The sequence below is a fragment of the Vitis riparia genome, chromosome 14 (assembly GCF_004353265.1).
Source record: "Vitis riparia cultivar Riparia Gloire de Montpellier isolate 1030 chromosome 14, EGFV_Vit.rip_1.0, whole genome shotgun sequence".
NCBI classification, from domain to species: Eukaryota; Viridiplantae; Streptophyta; class Magnoliopsida; order Vitales; family Vitaceae; genus Vitis; species Vitis riparia.
This window is the reverse complement of record NC_048444.1, coordinates 2,033,026-2,048,051: the sequence shown is the minus strand read 5'-3', so window position 1 is coordinate 2,048,051 and position 15,026 is coordinate 2,033,026. Positions and strand designations below refer to the sequence as shown.

Below are 15,026 nucleotides of genomic sequence, written 5' to 3'. Positions count from 1 at the left end.
ACGATTAATAATATTTGATCAATTAGTGTAACACAAGTTGTAATCATCTAGTGTCACGATTTAAGCACAATCTCTTAAGTCCAATCCTTCGCTTTGAGACAAAACATATAGAGTTGAGTTTATATTGTTTGAGAATATTAAAGGAAAATACTAAGGTACTAAAATGGTATATATTGAAGTTTCAATTTGGACCGTTAAACATGTATGATGAGATCTAAACGGAGAAAATGAACAAATGATATAAAAGTAAAAAAATATAAACAATTGAGACTACCACAAGATGAAATTTAAAATTATATATGTGATATCACTTGATTAGTAATGCCTTTTCGGTACCTATAAAAAAAAGTACAAATCAACCCGATACTCGGTTAAGCATATGCATAATCATTTTACTTTTTGTAAATCATTTCTATAACATTTTTATAGAAATCATTTTCTTAAAACATGGCATTCACCCACTCAACTTTTGAAAGATGTGGTAATCAATAAGGAAAACCCATACAAAATTTAAGAATTACTAGGACTCAGTCGACGGTCCATTTACATTCTCTCTCTACAAAATTTTCATTTCGCAGAATCCGCATCGATGCCAAAGTCCAAACACGCGCTAACAAATATGGACAGCAGCAGCCTCTGACCGGCTGTTTCGTTGCTTCAAGATCGAAACGGCGTCGAATCGCCATTCTGCAATTCTCATCCCACCAAACCCATCAGAAATCCGCATCTCCACGGACTAAACCACAGATTCAGCAATGGGATTCTTCACTCTTGTCTTAGCAGGAGTTGGTTTCATACTCATTGGCATGTGGGAATCCCTCCTTTCATCCTCTCAAACCCCGAAACTCGACCAATCTTCAATCACTCCGGGAACGAGACCCGGAAGAAAATACCCATATTCTTCGCCTCTAACCTTCTTCTCAATTGCCCTTTTATCGTTTTTCTTCATTTGTAACTCTCTGTATTCGTTAATCGATGCGGTCAATTCGAAGGACAGGGTCGGGTCGCCGCTGCAATTGCAGGTGCTGGCAACTGCCTTCCTTTTTCTCCTGTACGCTGTTCTCGGGCTTTTGATGAAGTTCACGGATTCAATCCCGTTGCCCTCGTCATTCCTCAGTTTAATCTGTCTTTTCGCCTTTGCGGAAGAGTTTTTGTTGTTTTACCTTCAAAGAAAGGACCCAGTTGGAATCGAAAACCGTTACTTTGATATGATGCTTGTTCCGATCACAATTTGTCTTTTCTCGACGGTTCTTGAATTGAAATCGCCAAAATCGAATTTGCCTCGATTGGCTCGAGGGATTGGGTTGATTTTGCACGGGACGTGGTTTCTGCAAATGGGTCTTTCCTTTTTTTCGAGTTGGATGGTTCATGGATGCAGTTTGTATGAAAAGAGCAGAGGGAATTATACAGTGAGGTGTAAGGGACACCCTGAGTATCACAGAGGTAGAGCCATTGCGACGCTTCAATTTAATTGTCATCTTGCTTTTCTAGTGGTTTTGGTTGTTGCTGCGTTCTCAATTATTAGTCGGCGGAACGGGGGCCAAGGAGGTTCTGAGCACTATAGGCCAATCGGTGCAGAAACGCATTCATTGGATCTTACAGGACAATTCTCTCTTGATTCTGATGATGATGAGATTAAAGGAGAGGAGAGTATGGAAAAGCAGAAGCCTGCTGCAATTGAAATGGGGGCAAATGGTCATGGGTCGCATGAATGAGGTAAAACTTATGTTTTGTTTCTCAATGAAGCATTCCAACTTGTTGTTTCATTGTATGGTTATTGTAGAAGAAATCCGGGCGGCTTTGCATAAATGAGACAAGATAAGATAAGAGCTCATTACTGGTTTTCAGTTTTTAGAAACGCTGGTATGCCATACTCTATCAGCCACAATTTGTTCTTAACAGATATTTAAGTTAGCGCCTGTTTTTGTTTGTTACACAACTGTTTGCATCTGTATTGATATTAGACTAGTCCATTGCAAATCAAGTGTTGTAGATATATTTACGAAAACCCTCTATCTGTATGGAATTGTTAATTTGAGGAACAGAAAAAAAAGAAGGCCATTTGACATGTGTCAACTCAGATGGCATGAGATTGTGTTTAATGATTCCATGGAAATTCTATCGGCCCATTTTGTTTTTAATAGCATTTGAACAGATCGTTGACAAATGGAAACATAACTATGATCATTGAGATCAAACAGTAGTTAGGTCATTAACTGGATTGATAATTTTTTTTTTTTGATGGATTGATAAATTACTGGTGATTTAAACAACTTCTAAGAAACAGGCTTATAACTGCCATAAAAAATAAAAGGGACTCATCTCATGCACATGGGGAAGTCTTACTTTAAATTTGTATCTGTCAGCATCATCCCTTGGCTGATAATTTGGCTGCCTAATTCAACAGGTATTAGGCTTGTGTGCGTTTTCAAGGTACTGATGCTCTCTAGATCATCATTCAAACAAAATGGTTTTCTTGTTTGATTCTTTATCATGCATTTCAAAAGCAGCCTTCCTATCCCATTCTAAGCATAAGAAAGATGAGTTAGGAAGGATGCAGATGATCTTTCCCTTTTTATTTATATTTGTCTGAGTTCCTATTTGTGTATGACTTAATCAGAGCCAGGCCAAACTTTTGTCACCTTCCCCAATCAAGTCCATATGTAAGAAATGCACTGTCTCTCCTCCTAACATGGCTTTGTTCTGATTCTCCCTAGTAAGGGACTATTTTGATGGAACAACTTTATTTATGACTTTGGGATATGGTGTGTTGTTGGAAATCATGTAAAATCATGGTATTACTATACAAGAAAAAATGATGGAAGCATACAGGGTAAATCTTGTCACTTAAACTTCATTCCTAAAGCCTACGATCTTGGCATCTCTGTTGGTGAACTCACTAAACCTTGCACCTGAATGCACAGTGATATTGTTGGTTATAGAAATTAAGGGAAGAAAGCTGCCCCAGGTGGTTACATACATGAGTAACACGACAAACAAGTGCAGCAAAGAATACAGTAAGATGCTATTTTCCATGAAATTTCCTGTTTCTGACAACCATGGTTTTGAAGTTGCTATGCCTTTCAAAACATGGGTAATATGTATTTAAGTTAAACTGTGAGGTTCATGCATTTGTTAGATATGATTCTAGGTTTAAGTTAATAGACTAGTAATATGTATTTAAATTAAAATATGAGGTTCAAATGGTTGTTGATATGATTCTAGGTTTGAATGGGGTAAGTTAATGGACTTAGAATGTTTGATGTTTATTTTTATGTCAGGATCTCACTAAGAGCACATACGTGTTTGATGGAAAGTCATGCATTCCGTCGGATTGAGGATAGTTATTCATTTTTCTTGGACCATCGGGTGGGTGGGTTGGAGCTTATGACTTTGCTATGTTAATCACATTGCAACAAGCTACTGAGAAGGAAACTTTTAATTGTTCTCTCGACAATAGGTTGGATAAAATGAGGTTTTGAAGACACTGCAGATTCTATTCCATTGTGTCATATAGGAATGACACCCTTAAGATGTAGAAGCTCAAACAGTTCTTTTTTTTACTTCCATGGTTTCTCAAAATGGTATTCAGTGAAAGGTTGTGTCTACTAAAAACCATTGAGGTTGGTGCTGCTTGTTTGGTGTTTCCTTCTATGCATCCATGTATGTCCACCCTTCTGTGGTGCTTATTTAGATATTAATTTTTGACTGTAAAAAATTAACTATTGAGGTTGGTACATGTTAGATATGCTGTATGGAGGAGAGATTGTTAGAGTTTTCTACTTCTTTTAGGTCTGTAATTTAGATAGAGAAGATGGTTTTACTATTATTGCTTTCAATTTTCAATTAGTATATTTAGAAAAGAGTGGTAGATCAACCTTACACCTTCCTTCATTTGAAAAGCTTCTCAACTTGAAGTCATGATTCATGCATGGAAGACATTATTGATCTGGTTCATTGTAATAGTGACAATGCCCTCAGGCAGATCTTGTTGACTTGTTTTTATAATGTTGAACTGCTGGGTTAATAGAGATGTGGAGTAAAAGAATGTATATATACAATTCCAGAATTGTTACAGTTTGACCAATATCACTCATGGAGATTCTTGTAATTGTAACAGAGTGAGCTCTGAGTACTTGTTATCCATATTCCGATCAACCATTCATTTTACTATTGTGTGACTAATTGGATCAAGTATGCTCAGTGCTCTGTTGTGATTATTAAGGGGATCTGGGAGCCAGGGGATGCTGTTGTTGGCAAATCATCTTATTCTTTAGTGAAATCTGGCCTTGATTCTTGAGGATTATAAATATGATATATTTATATTGAAATATTCTGTTTCTGAAAGACTCCTAGAAGAAGCATCTCATTAGGGCCCTTCTCCCCTCATCCATGATTTGTAGGTTGCCCAGGAGAGTGGTAGTGGAAGACAGTTTCAGAACAAACCTCCAAGAATCAGGACTCCTCAATTCTGATTGTTCTGTTGGCCCAACAACATAGATGATTATTGCTGGAGTAAGTCATCAGGCTCCAATTATTTTAATTACGGTCTAAATCGAGAAATAAATGTATTGGTGATATTGAATTAGGTATGTAGTTGTACATTATGATGCTATAATTGAAGGGCTTTATTATTTTCATTTGTAGAAGTTGTCTTTGTTATAGAATTGTTGCATGAATTAAGCTGAAGAGGCTTGTGAATGTATTCATTTTGTTGGTCATGGTATTGAAACATGCCAAACCTTTCTGTGCTGCTAACTATTCAATAAATATAGTGTGAAGATTCATTTGTCATTGCAAACATAGTCTTTTTGACATTGAAACAAGTGAATATACCAAGACGTGTGGTGGGGGATCTTGGGCATGTGACTAAAGTACAGTTCTAAATGATAGGCGACGGCCATTTCTGATCCTATGAACTTCATTCTCACAAAGTCATTACATATCTTCATTGGCCTGAATCTTGCATGGAGGGAGTGATGATGCTCTCTTATTGTTGTGAAAAAGTCTAATCCTGCATTTTTAGGCATAGAATAATTTCAGATTTTGTTAAATGAAAGCTTATCCTTTGTTTTCTTTGTGTGTTCTATATATCTTTTGTCTATACTTTGTTCTTGTCGGAAAAAACCTTTGTTCTCCTAAAACCCACCCCCCATCCCAATCTCAACCCTAAAAAATGCAGGCACAAAACACAGACTAGAAAACTACAATCATGTGGTTGTTTTTAGCTTTCATTAGTTTATTGGAAGTTTATAAATCAAAATATGACAGAATCTTAATGTAATATTACAGAAATTTGGACAAAAATGGATTTGTGCTGATGGGCAATTGCTTGTAATATTTATTTTTTGAAGAAAAAAAATCATGTTCAGGGTCATGTTGCTGAATATGGTTGGTGCCTAAAGAACTGGAAATGGGAATGGAAATTAAGCTGCTAGAGAAGAAACCAAAGGAAAATATAAAAATTGCCGGAGTTGTTTGCTACTTCTCTTACTGGTGTTTGGAGAAGTTTTCAACTGGAAAGGAAAAGAAAGAAGAAAAGAAGAGGAACATGAAGGCTCTTGTAGCTCTGTTATGGGTTTCCTCTTCAATTAATCTTCCAAATAGATAGAAAAGCTACACGTAACTTGAAATAACTTCTCTAGATGGCCTCCACATGACATCACATGTTGCCTCTCTTATCCAACAATGTAATTCCCAATAGCCACTGGTCTTTAGGAACTGCATGCTTCCTTAGATATCTCAGAAATGCTGATCTGAATGTTGAAGGAAGGCCTCAGATTACAATCCCACACCCGATTTGCAAAATAGAGAGGAAACCCTTTGATGAAATCATTTCAAATGAAAAACTGGTATCCTAGACTGTTTTAACTGATGCATCGTTGTCACTCTTGTGTGTTAAGAACGCAGGGCACGGCTCTCCTGATCTTTCCATTGTAGACAAGAGCAGAAAACTATAACTACAGTGTAGAGCCGTTGATCAATAACCGCCATCTTACCGAATGATCAATGCTACTGCCTTGCCACATTGTCACCTCCTCCTCTCTCTATCCCTCCCAAGAATATGAAAATGACTGATTTGTTCCTGGAGCAGAAGTCTTTTTTCGCTATGTACTTTATTTGCGTGTCTTCTTTGAATATTTCTTATAATAATAAGAATTAACATATGGGTATTGTACCTAAAATTGGGTCTCTCAGAATCAAGTGAAAGTCGTATCAGGATCGACCTGGTGACGTTGATTTCTTCACCTCAAGACAATTCTATAAATTGGGCCCCAGAGAATCAGCAAATGCAAAATCCAGCTTCAGCTCTCTCTTATCTCTAAACTCAGTTATGGCACCTAAACCTTCTCCCATGTTCTCATTCATTCTTCTCTGTGTCTTTCTCTTTCTCTTCCTTCTTCCTATCTCATCTCATGAGACATTGTCACCTTCACCAAATGGTGAAAAGCCCTCACCATTTGGGTTCATCAAGGATCTACAGGGATGCAACAAGAGAGACAAAGTAAAAGGCATTCATAAGCTCAAGAAGTATCTTGAACAGTTTGGATATTTGAGCTATAATAGCCATTCCAAAAACCAAATCCGCACTGATGATGATGACTACTTCGATGATCTCTTAGAGTCCGCCATCAAATCCTACCAGACCAATTACCATCTCAAGGCCACTGGAAACTTGGATTCTGAAACAGTGTCAGAGATGATGAGGTCGCGCTGTGGGGTTGCGGATATCGTGAATGGGACAAGCTGGATGCAGTCCTCAAAGAAAAGGCACGATCAAGGCCTTGGCTCACTCCACACAGTCTCCCGCTACCAATTCTTCCCAGGATCGCCAAGATGGCCAACTTCCAATTCTGCCCACCTCACCTACGCATTTCTCCCAGGCACCCCAGATGAGGCCAAGATCCCTGTGTCTCGGGCATTTGGCAAATGGGCTTCTGCAACAAGCTTCACATTTGCGCAGACTGAAGACCACAGAAACGCCAACCTGACAATTAGTTTTCATAGGCTTTCTCACGGAGACTGGAGCCCATTTGATGGCCCTGGTGGAACCATAGCTCATGCTTACGCCCCGACTGATGGAAGGTTTCATTATGACGCGGATGAAGAATGGTCGGTAGGTGCAGTTCCTGGTGCATTGGACGTGGAGACTGTTGCCTTGCATGAAATAGGTCATCTTCTTGGACTTGGTCATAGTTCTGTTCGGGAGGCTATCATGTTTCCTTCCATTTCTACTGGAGTGACCAAGGGTTTGCATAGGGATGACATTGAAGGAATTAGAGCCTTATACAACGCTTAATAACATAACATGGAACCGGAAGCTTCAGTTATATATATGATATAATAATATTGAAATCTACATATTAATATAGTATATATGCAGTGTGTACTCCATGTACAAATTAAATAAGCGCCATGCATGGTGCTCTCTCAGAAATGCTGATCATGTTGAAGGTCTCCTCATAATCCCACAACGAATCTGCAAATTTGCTAGAGAGGTGATCCCTAAATGAAGAAGGCTACAAAATTGGGAAAAAAAAAATTTGTTACCTTTCATGGCTTGACTGTGTGCGGCAATGATGTCTACAAGTTGAGAATATATGCAAGGCCAAATCCTGGTCTTTCCATTAGATAAACTATACTCTTTCTATCCTTTGGGAATCTTCTTCTTCATATTAAAAAAAAAGTACAAAAATTTTAGATAAAATTTAGACAAATGATAAAATAGTTGATACTACATGCATTAAACTAGGGTTTTCAAGAAAATATTTAAGTATGATGTACTAAGATTGGATAATAAGAGAACATCTACGGATTTGTGTCATAAAAATGGAGTCTGCATCAACATACGTGGATATTTTGATTCCTTTGTTCAGCTTATATCGAACAGAAAATTGTTCGGCTTGTGTTCACATTATATTCAAAATTTTACATGACATTGTACCATATTTGAAATCTTAATTATAAGATACTTGTATAAAAGGATAGTCGATTGAACATCTTTACTCTTCTTTCTATATTCTTATTACTACAAATAACTATAAATATATATACAATTAGAAAATATTGGATTATGAAAGTTGAATTAGTTTTGTTATACTTTATAGAAGATGTGGGGTCGAGTTCCCCTATGAAGTTTATGGGGATCACATTGAAATATTTTGTTTTTCTTTATTTTTCTACTCATGTTAAGTTTAGTTTGGTTAACTGAAAATGTGCACAAGTTGTCTTGAGATTCACAGCAATGGCAGATAAGGCTTAGGGATCACCATAAGGTGGGATAGGCAAAATAAAATGTGACCACTCTTGAATCTTGGAGGGTTAGGAAGAGGACGTCGTCTCTACGGTGAGACATAGTATAGAAACCTGATAAAAAGGTCCAGTCAAAGAGGGACATTAATGAAGGTGATGACCAACGTCCTCATGGCCCATGGGCCACGAAAAGGAAGTTCATCCGGCGGTCACAAGGAGGACGTTCAACCGTGAGGGTACGTCCAACGTTCTCTTTAAGACACGGTGAGTGCGTTTCTTGACCAGCTCAACGTGTTTGGGTATGTGTAGTAAGCGTGAGGGCGATGGAAACCTTGAAAAAAATTGGCCTCAAGTCCACCGCAACCTGACAAAAACTGGCTGCAAAGCCGGGTAGGCTGTTTGGTAGACAAAGGCAGACAACCGTAGCTGCAGTGGTCATCCTTCTCTTGGTTCCAAGAATACGCAAATGACTTTGTTTTGCGTCTTAACTATATAGCGGGTCTTCGCTGAGTGTTCTATATGATAATAAGAATTAACATAAAATTGGGAGTCTTAGGATCAATTAAAAGTCTTGATATATAGGGTTGACCCAGTGACCATAATCGATTGATCTTCACCGCAAGAAACAAGTAAATGGATTGGCCTCAGAAAATCAGCAAACGATAAATTCCAAGTGTTTTCTCATATCTCTGAATTCAGTAATGGCACCTAATTAACCTTCTTCCATGAATGTTCCCATTGCTTCTCCTCGTTCTCTTCCTTCTTCCTAATGCATGCCAACCTCACCAAATAGGGAAAAAACCATCAGTTGTGGCTCCCCTAATTTGCAATAGTACTACTTGTGGAAGTATGAAAATGTGAGGATGCATACAATTTCTAGTTGTGTTGATTCTGAATGCAGTGAGTAGTGTCAACTAGAATTAGATACGGAAAGCCATTAGAGAATAAAAGAAAAGAAAATACAAAAATTGCTGTTCCCCTAATGGAAAAGGGTACTAAAATGAAAACCACTGTTCCTTTGGACAGTTTGAGTACTGACGATGCACAATCGTAACCCTTCTATGAAGTGATGGCTGTACATGTTAGTATGATCTAATGACAAAGCCTGATCAAATGTGATACCGGGATATTGGGTAGAGACAAGTAATATTTTAGTAGGTAAATTAACGATGGCAAAAGAATCATCGTATGTCCCAAAAAATAGATTATTAAGAATCATGCCTAAAACTAAATATGACAGATTGCTTTTTCTTTGAATGCTAAACCATCTTGTTGATGATGCGAACACCATCTCAGGGAGACCCGATAAAAGTTGGCCACAAGGTCGGATAGGCTGGGCAGTAGGCAGAAGGTTACACCTAGTATATAGCTGCAGTGGAGGGCCATTATTATTGGTCATTGAATTGCCACTACCCTATAATCTATGCTATTGCCTCGTACCCTCTGATCTATGCTATTGCCTCGTCCCCTATGGCCACTTCCTGTCTCCATCCATCCCAACAATACAAAAATGTGTTCGATTTCTACAGTAGATGCAGAGCTGTCATCCTAAGCGATTGATCTATGCCGGCATTGTCACGCTAGAGGATACGTGAATGACTTTGTTTTCAGTGTGGAGCGAGCGCGCGGGGTCTTTACATAATTTTTTGCAGTTTTCATTGAATATTCTTATAATAATATGAATTTCGTGTACTTGTTTTTAGAACTGGACCGTCATTGAATCGAAAAAGGTATTGATTCACGGTTCACTGGTTAGGTCGAACTGCGGTTGAACTGGTGACATCATAAATATATAATTTATAAATTACTAAAATTTAAAATAAGATAAAAAAATTAAAATAATAATTTATATATTATTTAAAAATTAAAATTTTATTTAAAAATCAGAAAATTAGTTTCAAGTTAGAAATTAAAATTAAAAACATAATTTTAATTTAAAATTTAAAAATTTAATATTTAATTTTAAATAAAAAACTTATTTAAAAATAAAAAAATAATTTATAATCAAAAATTAATTTAAAATGGTAATGTTTTTACCATTAAATCATATCTCATACATATAAAATGTGTTTTTTAATTTTTACTTTTATCAGCTCCCCTGCACAATACTTTGCAGTGAAGACTCACAAACAACGATATCACTGGAGGGGGAGCAATCTGACTATGAGGGGTTGCCTTGCCAACATCACCGTTGTAAGATTCACTCCACTTGACAAGTCACCACCGTCGACACCAAAGCTTCTCTTATTTCCAAATAGGTCACACGTTGGGGTTTTTCTTCTTCATCTTCTTTGATCTTTTGGGTTAAAAGTTCCAATTTTAGAATACTGTGTGTTTACTTTTGAAAGGGGAATCTTTGATATTTATTTGTTATTTTGAAAATATTCTGATATGTTGTTGTGATTGGGAAGAAATGAGAATGTTTGAAAATTTTTTGGTAACCTAACCGAGTCACAGTCGACTGTGGGTGGGGAGAGAACATTCTGGAAAAATGAAGAAGAAAGGGAAGACATTATTTTGGAAGCTAAGAAAAAAGTTCATTTTAATCGTTTGGTTAGTTAAAAATTGGTTAGACCGGTCTGTTCGTCGGTTCCGACGATTCGATGAGGGTTCAAAGGCTGGCCGGTTCAAAGGGGTGAACCGAATCGGACTGGTGACCGGTCTATGGTCAGATCGATTGGACTGGCCAGTCCGATCCGGTTTTTAAAACATTGCTTAAAAGTTTGGAGTCATAAGATCAAGTAAATGTCTTACAAGTATGTGGCTGATCCAATGAGTGATCCAATGAGTGCAAATATTACTTCTTTACCAGAAAACAAGCTTGAAGTGAAGAAAAGGTGGTTGAAACTCATTCCAGAAGCTTCTTGGAAATCTCTTGTATCTCACAACAAGAAGAGTACCTGACATCACGTTTACAGCAAACCCACTTCCAAGATTCTTATGTATCTCTTAGTTACGTTGAATTTGGGCATGCTGTTGAGACAATAATTGGGGTGGCTGTCCTTGATAGTATGAAAAGCACCCCACACTATGCATTCTCCCTTGGATTAGGTGTAACTTTTTAGGCTTTAAAAAGCAAGATTCCGTGGCTCAATCCCTTTCTGTAATAGAGTGTATTTCAGCTTCTTGGCAAACTTCTTAACCTATATAATTGATAGGATTTTTAAAAGATAATAAAAATAGAAATTCAAGCAACAAAGTTATAAAATACTGCAAGATAAGGCATATTGCCAAAAAAAAAAAAAAAAATTCATTCTATTAGAAAATTTATTTCTGATGGTGAGATGCAAGTAAATTATTATAAATCATAATCAAATTGATTAAGTAGCCAATCTAGCTGACATTTTTACGAAAGCTTTATCATAAAAAAAGTTTATGTATTTTAGGAAGTCTCTTAGAGAACATCACATCAGTGAGGAGATTATTAAGTAATTGTGTCAAAGGTGATGCAAAAATTATTATATATATATATATATATATATATATATATATATATATATATATATATATATATATATATATATATATATATATATATATTTTGCATTTTGTGTGGAAATTATCTACCCATGTGGATAGGTTTGTATGTAAGGGTTGTATCTTTGTCATAGGGTGGAGTGAAGAAAAAACAAAGAAATATGAAAGGAGGTGCTTTTTATTTCAAAAAATAATTTTTGAAAATTATTTCAAAAAAACTATTATATGATGTTTTATAGAATAAAAATCTATGTGAGAACTTAAAATATTTTAATATATTTTTAATTTTTTCTAAAAAATAAATTTTATTTCGTAGTATTTTATTTTTAATTATTTTTTATATTTGTATAGTAATTTTTAAAACAATCATGATAAACAACTTAAATATATTTTTAAAAAACAACATATTTATGCCCATTTGAAAATAATCATAAAATAAGAATTTTTAAAAAGTAATTCAACATTTACCTATTCTAAAGTAAAAAGGTAGTATTTAGGATGACCAAAGATAGTATTTACATAATGAATAAAGGTAATATTTATGTAATCAAAGGTATAAATGTATTAAATTTGAATTTTTTAAATTAAGGTTCTTTTGTGATTTTTTCTTTTTTTTTTTGAAGGGTGTATATGAAAAGCAACTTTTGCCACTATAATTTCGTGACCAGGTCTATAAATTGGCCTCCAAGAATGAGCAAATGCAAAATCCAACAGAGTGCTCTATCTTGTCTCTGGATTTAGTTATGGCACCTAAACTTTCATCCATGTTGTCATTAATCATACTCCTCTTTCTCTTCCTGTCACCCATCTCATCTCATGCAACATCGTCGCCCTCATCAAATGGTGAAAAACCATCACCATTTGGGTTTATCAAGGGTCTTCAGGGATGTCACAAGGGGGACGAGGTAAACGGCATCCAAAAGCTCAAGAAATACCTTGAACAGTTTGGTTACTTGAGCTATAGCCGTTCCAAAAACCAAACCCATGCCGACGATGATGATTTTGATGATCTTTTAGAGTCTGCCATCAAAACCTATCAGGCCAATTACCATCTCGAGGCCACTGGAGATTTGGATTCTGAAACAGTGTCAGAGATGGTGAAGCCTCGCTGTGGTGTAGCAGATATCATCAATGGCACAAACTGGATGCTGTCGGGAAAGAAAAGGCAGTACCATGGCCATGGCCATGGCTCCCTCCGTACAGTAGCTCACTATTCCTTCTTCCCAAGATCCCCAAGATGGCCACCTTCCAAGACCTATCTCACCTATGCATTTCTCCCCGGCACCCCAAACTGGGCCATGAGCCCTGTGTCGCGAGCATACGGCCAATGGGATTCTGCAACACACTTCACATTTGGGTGGATTCAAGACTACACAAGCTCCGACATGACAATTAGTTTTCATAGGCTTGATCATGGAGATGGTTCCCCATTTGATGGCCCTGGTGGAATCATAGCTCATGCTTTTGCCCCAACCAATGGAAGATTTCATTATGATGGGGATGAGACATGGTCAATAGGTGCAGTTCCTAATGCAATGGACTTGGAGACTGTGGCCTTGCATGAAATAGGTCATCTTCTAGGACTTGGGCATAGTTCAGTTCAGAATGCAATCATGTTTCCCTCCATTAGCACTGGAGTGACTAAGGGTTTGCATGAGGATGACATTCAAGGAATTAGAGCTCTCTACAACCGTTGAAGACTTAAAAAATGGAACTGGAAAGTTCAGTTATGATGCCTATTGATATATTACTGCAGTGTGTTCTCCTTGTATGAAATAAGTGCCATGCATGCTGCTCTGCACTGGCCATAATGTATTTTCAGAATAATACTCTAATATCAGAGTTTATCTTTGTGGTACTGAGTGATTTACAACGCTCTAGCATTTCTTTAGACGGCAGAACATTGTAAAGGGATTTGGGCCATGTTGAACTACCGCCGGGCTTTTTTAACTTCTACACCTGGTTTAAAAAATAATTATTAAAAAATGGTAGTTTGAAAAAATATTCTTAAAATATGGTAGTTACAAAACTATTGATAAATCTATAACCACTTTGAAACTGGTCTCTCGAAGAAACACCTTTCATATTTTTTATATCAACTATACATGTTAAAAAAAGAAGAAAAAAAATTGAATTTACATTAAAATTGAATTTATGTTAAAGGTGTCTCTTCAAAAGACATTTTTTCATAATTCTATAAAATTGAATTAATGCTAAAGATGTCTCTTCAAAAGACATTTTTTTTCATAATTTTTTATTATCAATTATATGTTAAAAAAAAATTGAATTTATGCTAAAGAAATATCATTTCCACAATACCATAAAATCAAATTTATACTAAAGGTGTTTCTTGAAAAGACATCTTCCACAATTTTTATATCAACCGTATAGTGAAAAAAAATTGAATTTATACTAAATGTGTCATTTGAAGAAACACCTTCCATAATTTTTATATTAGTCATCTATCGAAAAAATTAAATTTATACTAAAAATGTTTCTTGAAAGAAAACCTTTTAATATAAATTTAATTTTATGGAATTGTGAAATGTGTCTTTTTAAGAGACATCTTAGTATAAATTTATTTAAGTGGATGTTTGATATGAGAATTGTTGAAGGTGTCTCTTCAAGAAGCACATTTAATAAAATTTAATTTTGTAAAATTATAGAAGATGTCTCTTCAAGAGATACCTTTAATAAAATTTAATTTTGTGAAATTGTAAAAGATGTCTCTTAAGGAGACATTTTTAATATAAATTCAATTTTTTTTATTATGCAATTGATATGAAAATTGTGAAAGAGTGTACGTATATTTAAGGGACATTTTTAATATAAATGCAATTTTATAGTATTATAAAAGATGTTATTTGAAGAGACACTTTTAATGTAAATTCAAATTTTTTTAACATGTGTAATTAATATAAAAATGATAGAAAATGTCTTTTGAAGAGATATCTTCAATATAAATTCAATTTTTTTAAACGTGTATGATTAATATAAGAACGATGAAATATATCTTTTTAAGAGTCAGTTTTTAAAATAGTAAAATATGTTATAGATTTTAAAAATGTTTTTTTAATGTACTGTATTTTAAAATTTTAATTTTAAATTCACGGTACAATTATAAAAAATGATGGAACGTATTTTTTAATATACATGACCCATAAATTGGAAATTCAGATAGAAAATAGGTTCTGGCTAATGGAGCAAGAGGGAGCAAATTTTCGGGGCAAAAAGCTATGATCCATATAAAGGAACTCGTGTTGCTGGTTGTTACCCAATCATCATCCAAAAAACTA

The 15,026-nt window shown here is 35.6% G+C and overlaps 3 protein-coding genes across 5 annotated transcripts; all 3 read left to right on the top strand.

Annotated features, from left to right (window-relative positions):
* Nucleotides 1-549: 549 nt before the first annotated feature.
* On the top strand, nucleotides 550-4,801 carry LOC117931349. Of its 3 annotated transcripts, XR_004654028.1 has the most exons (3): nucleotides 550-1,716; nucleotides 2,925-3,017; nucleotides 4,404-4,801. XR_004654028.1 is itself a non-coding variant. In XM_034852308.1 (2 exons), exon 1 carries the CDS (start codon nucleotides 756-758, stop codon nucleotides 1,713-1,715), a length of 960 nt encoding a protein of 319 aa, XP_034708199.1. In that variant the 5' UTR covers nucleotides 550-755; the 3' UTR covers nucleotide 1,716; nucleotides 4,404-4,801. The 3 variants fall into 3 exon arrangements, 2 of the variants coding, with proteins under 2 accessions (XP_034708199.1, XP_034708200.1); XM_034852308.1 differs by lacking the exon at nucleotides 2,925-3,017; XM_034852309.1 differs by lacking the exons at nucleotides 2,925-3,017; nucleotides 4,404-4,801 and adding an exon at nucleotides 3,282-4,058.
* Nucleotides 4,802-6,285: 1,484 nt separating this feature from the next.
* Nucleotides 6,286-7,653, top strand: LOC117930035 (metalloendoproteinase 2-MMP-like). The gene has a single exon (XM_034850483.1). The coding sequence runs from the start codon at nucleotides 6,335-6,337 to the stop codon at nucleotides 7,298-7,300; it is 966 nt and encodes a 321-aa protein (XP_034706374.1). The 5' UTR covers nucleotides 6,286-6,334; the 3' UTR covers nucleotides 7,301-7,653.
* A 4,773-nt stretch (nucleotides 7,654-12,426) lies between these two features.
* On the top strand, nucleotides 12,427-13,592 carry LOC117930905 (metalloendoproteinase 2-MMP-like). The gene has a single exon (XM_034851692.1). The coding sequence runs from the start codon at nucleotides 12,429-12,431 to the stop codon at nucleotides 13,425-13,427; it is 999 nt and encodes a 332-aa protein (XP_034707583.1). The 5' UTR covers nucleotides 12,427-12,428; the 3' UTR covers nucleotides 13,428-13,592.
* The last annotated feature ends 1,434 nt before the right edge of the window (nucleotides 13,593-15,026 follow it).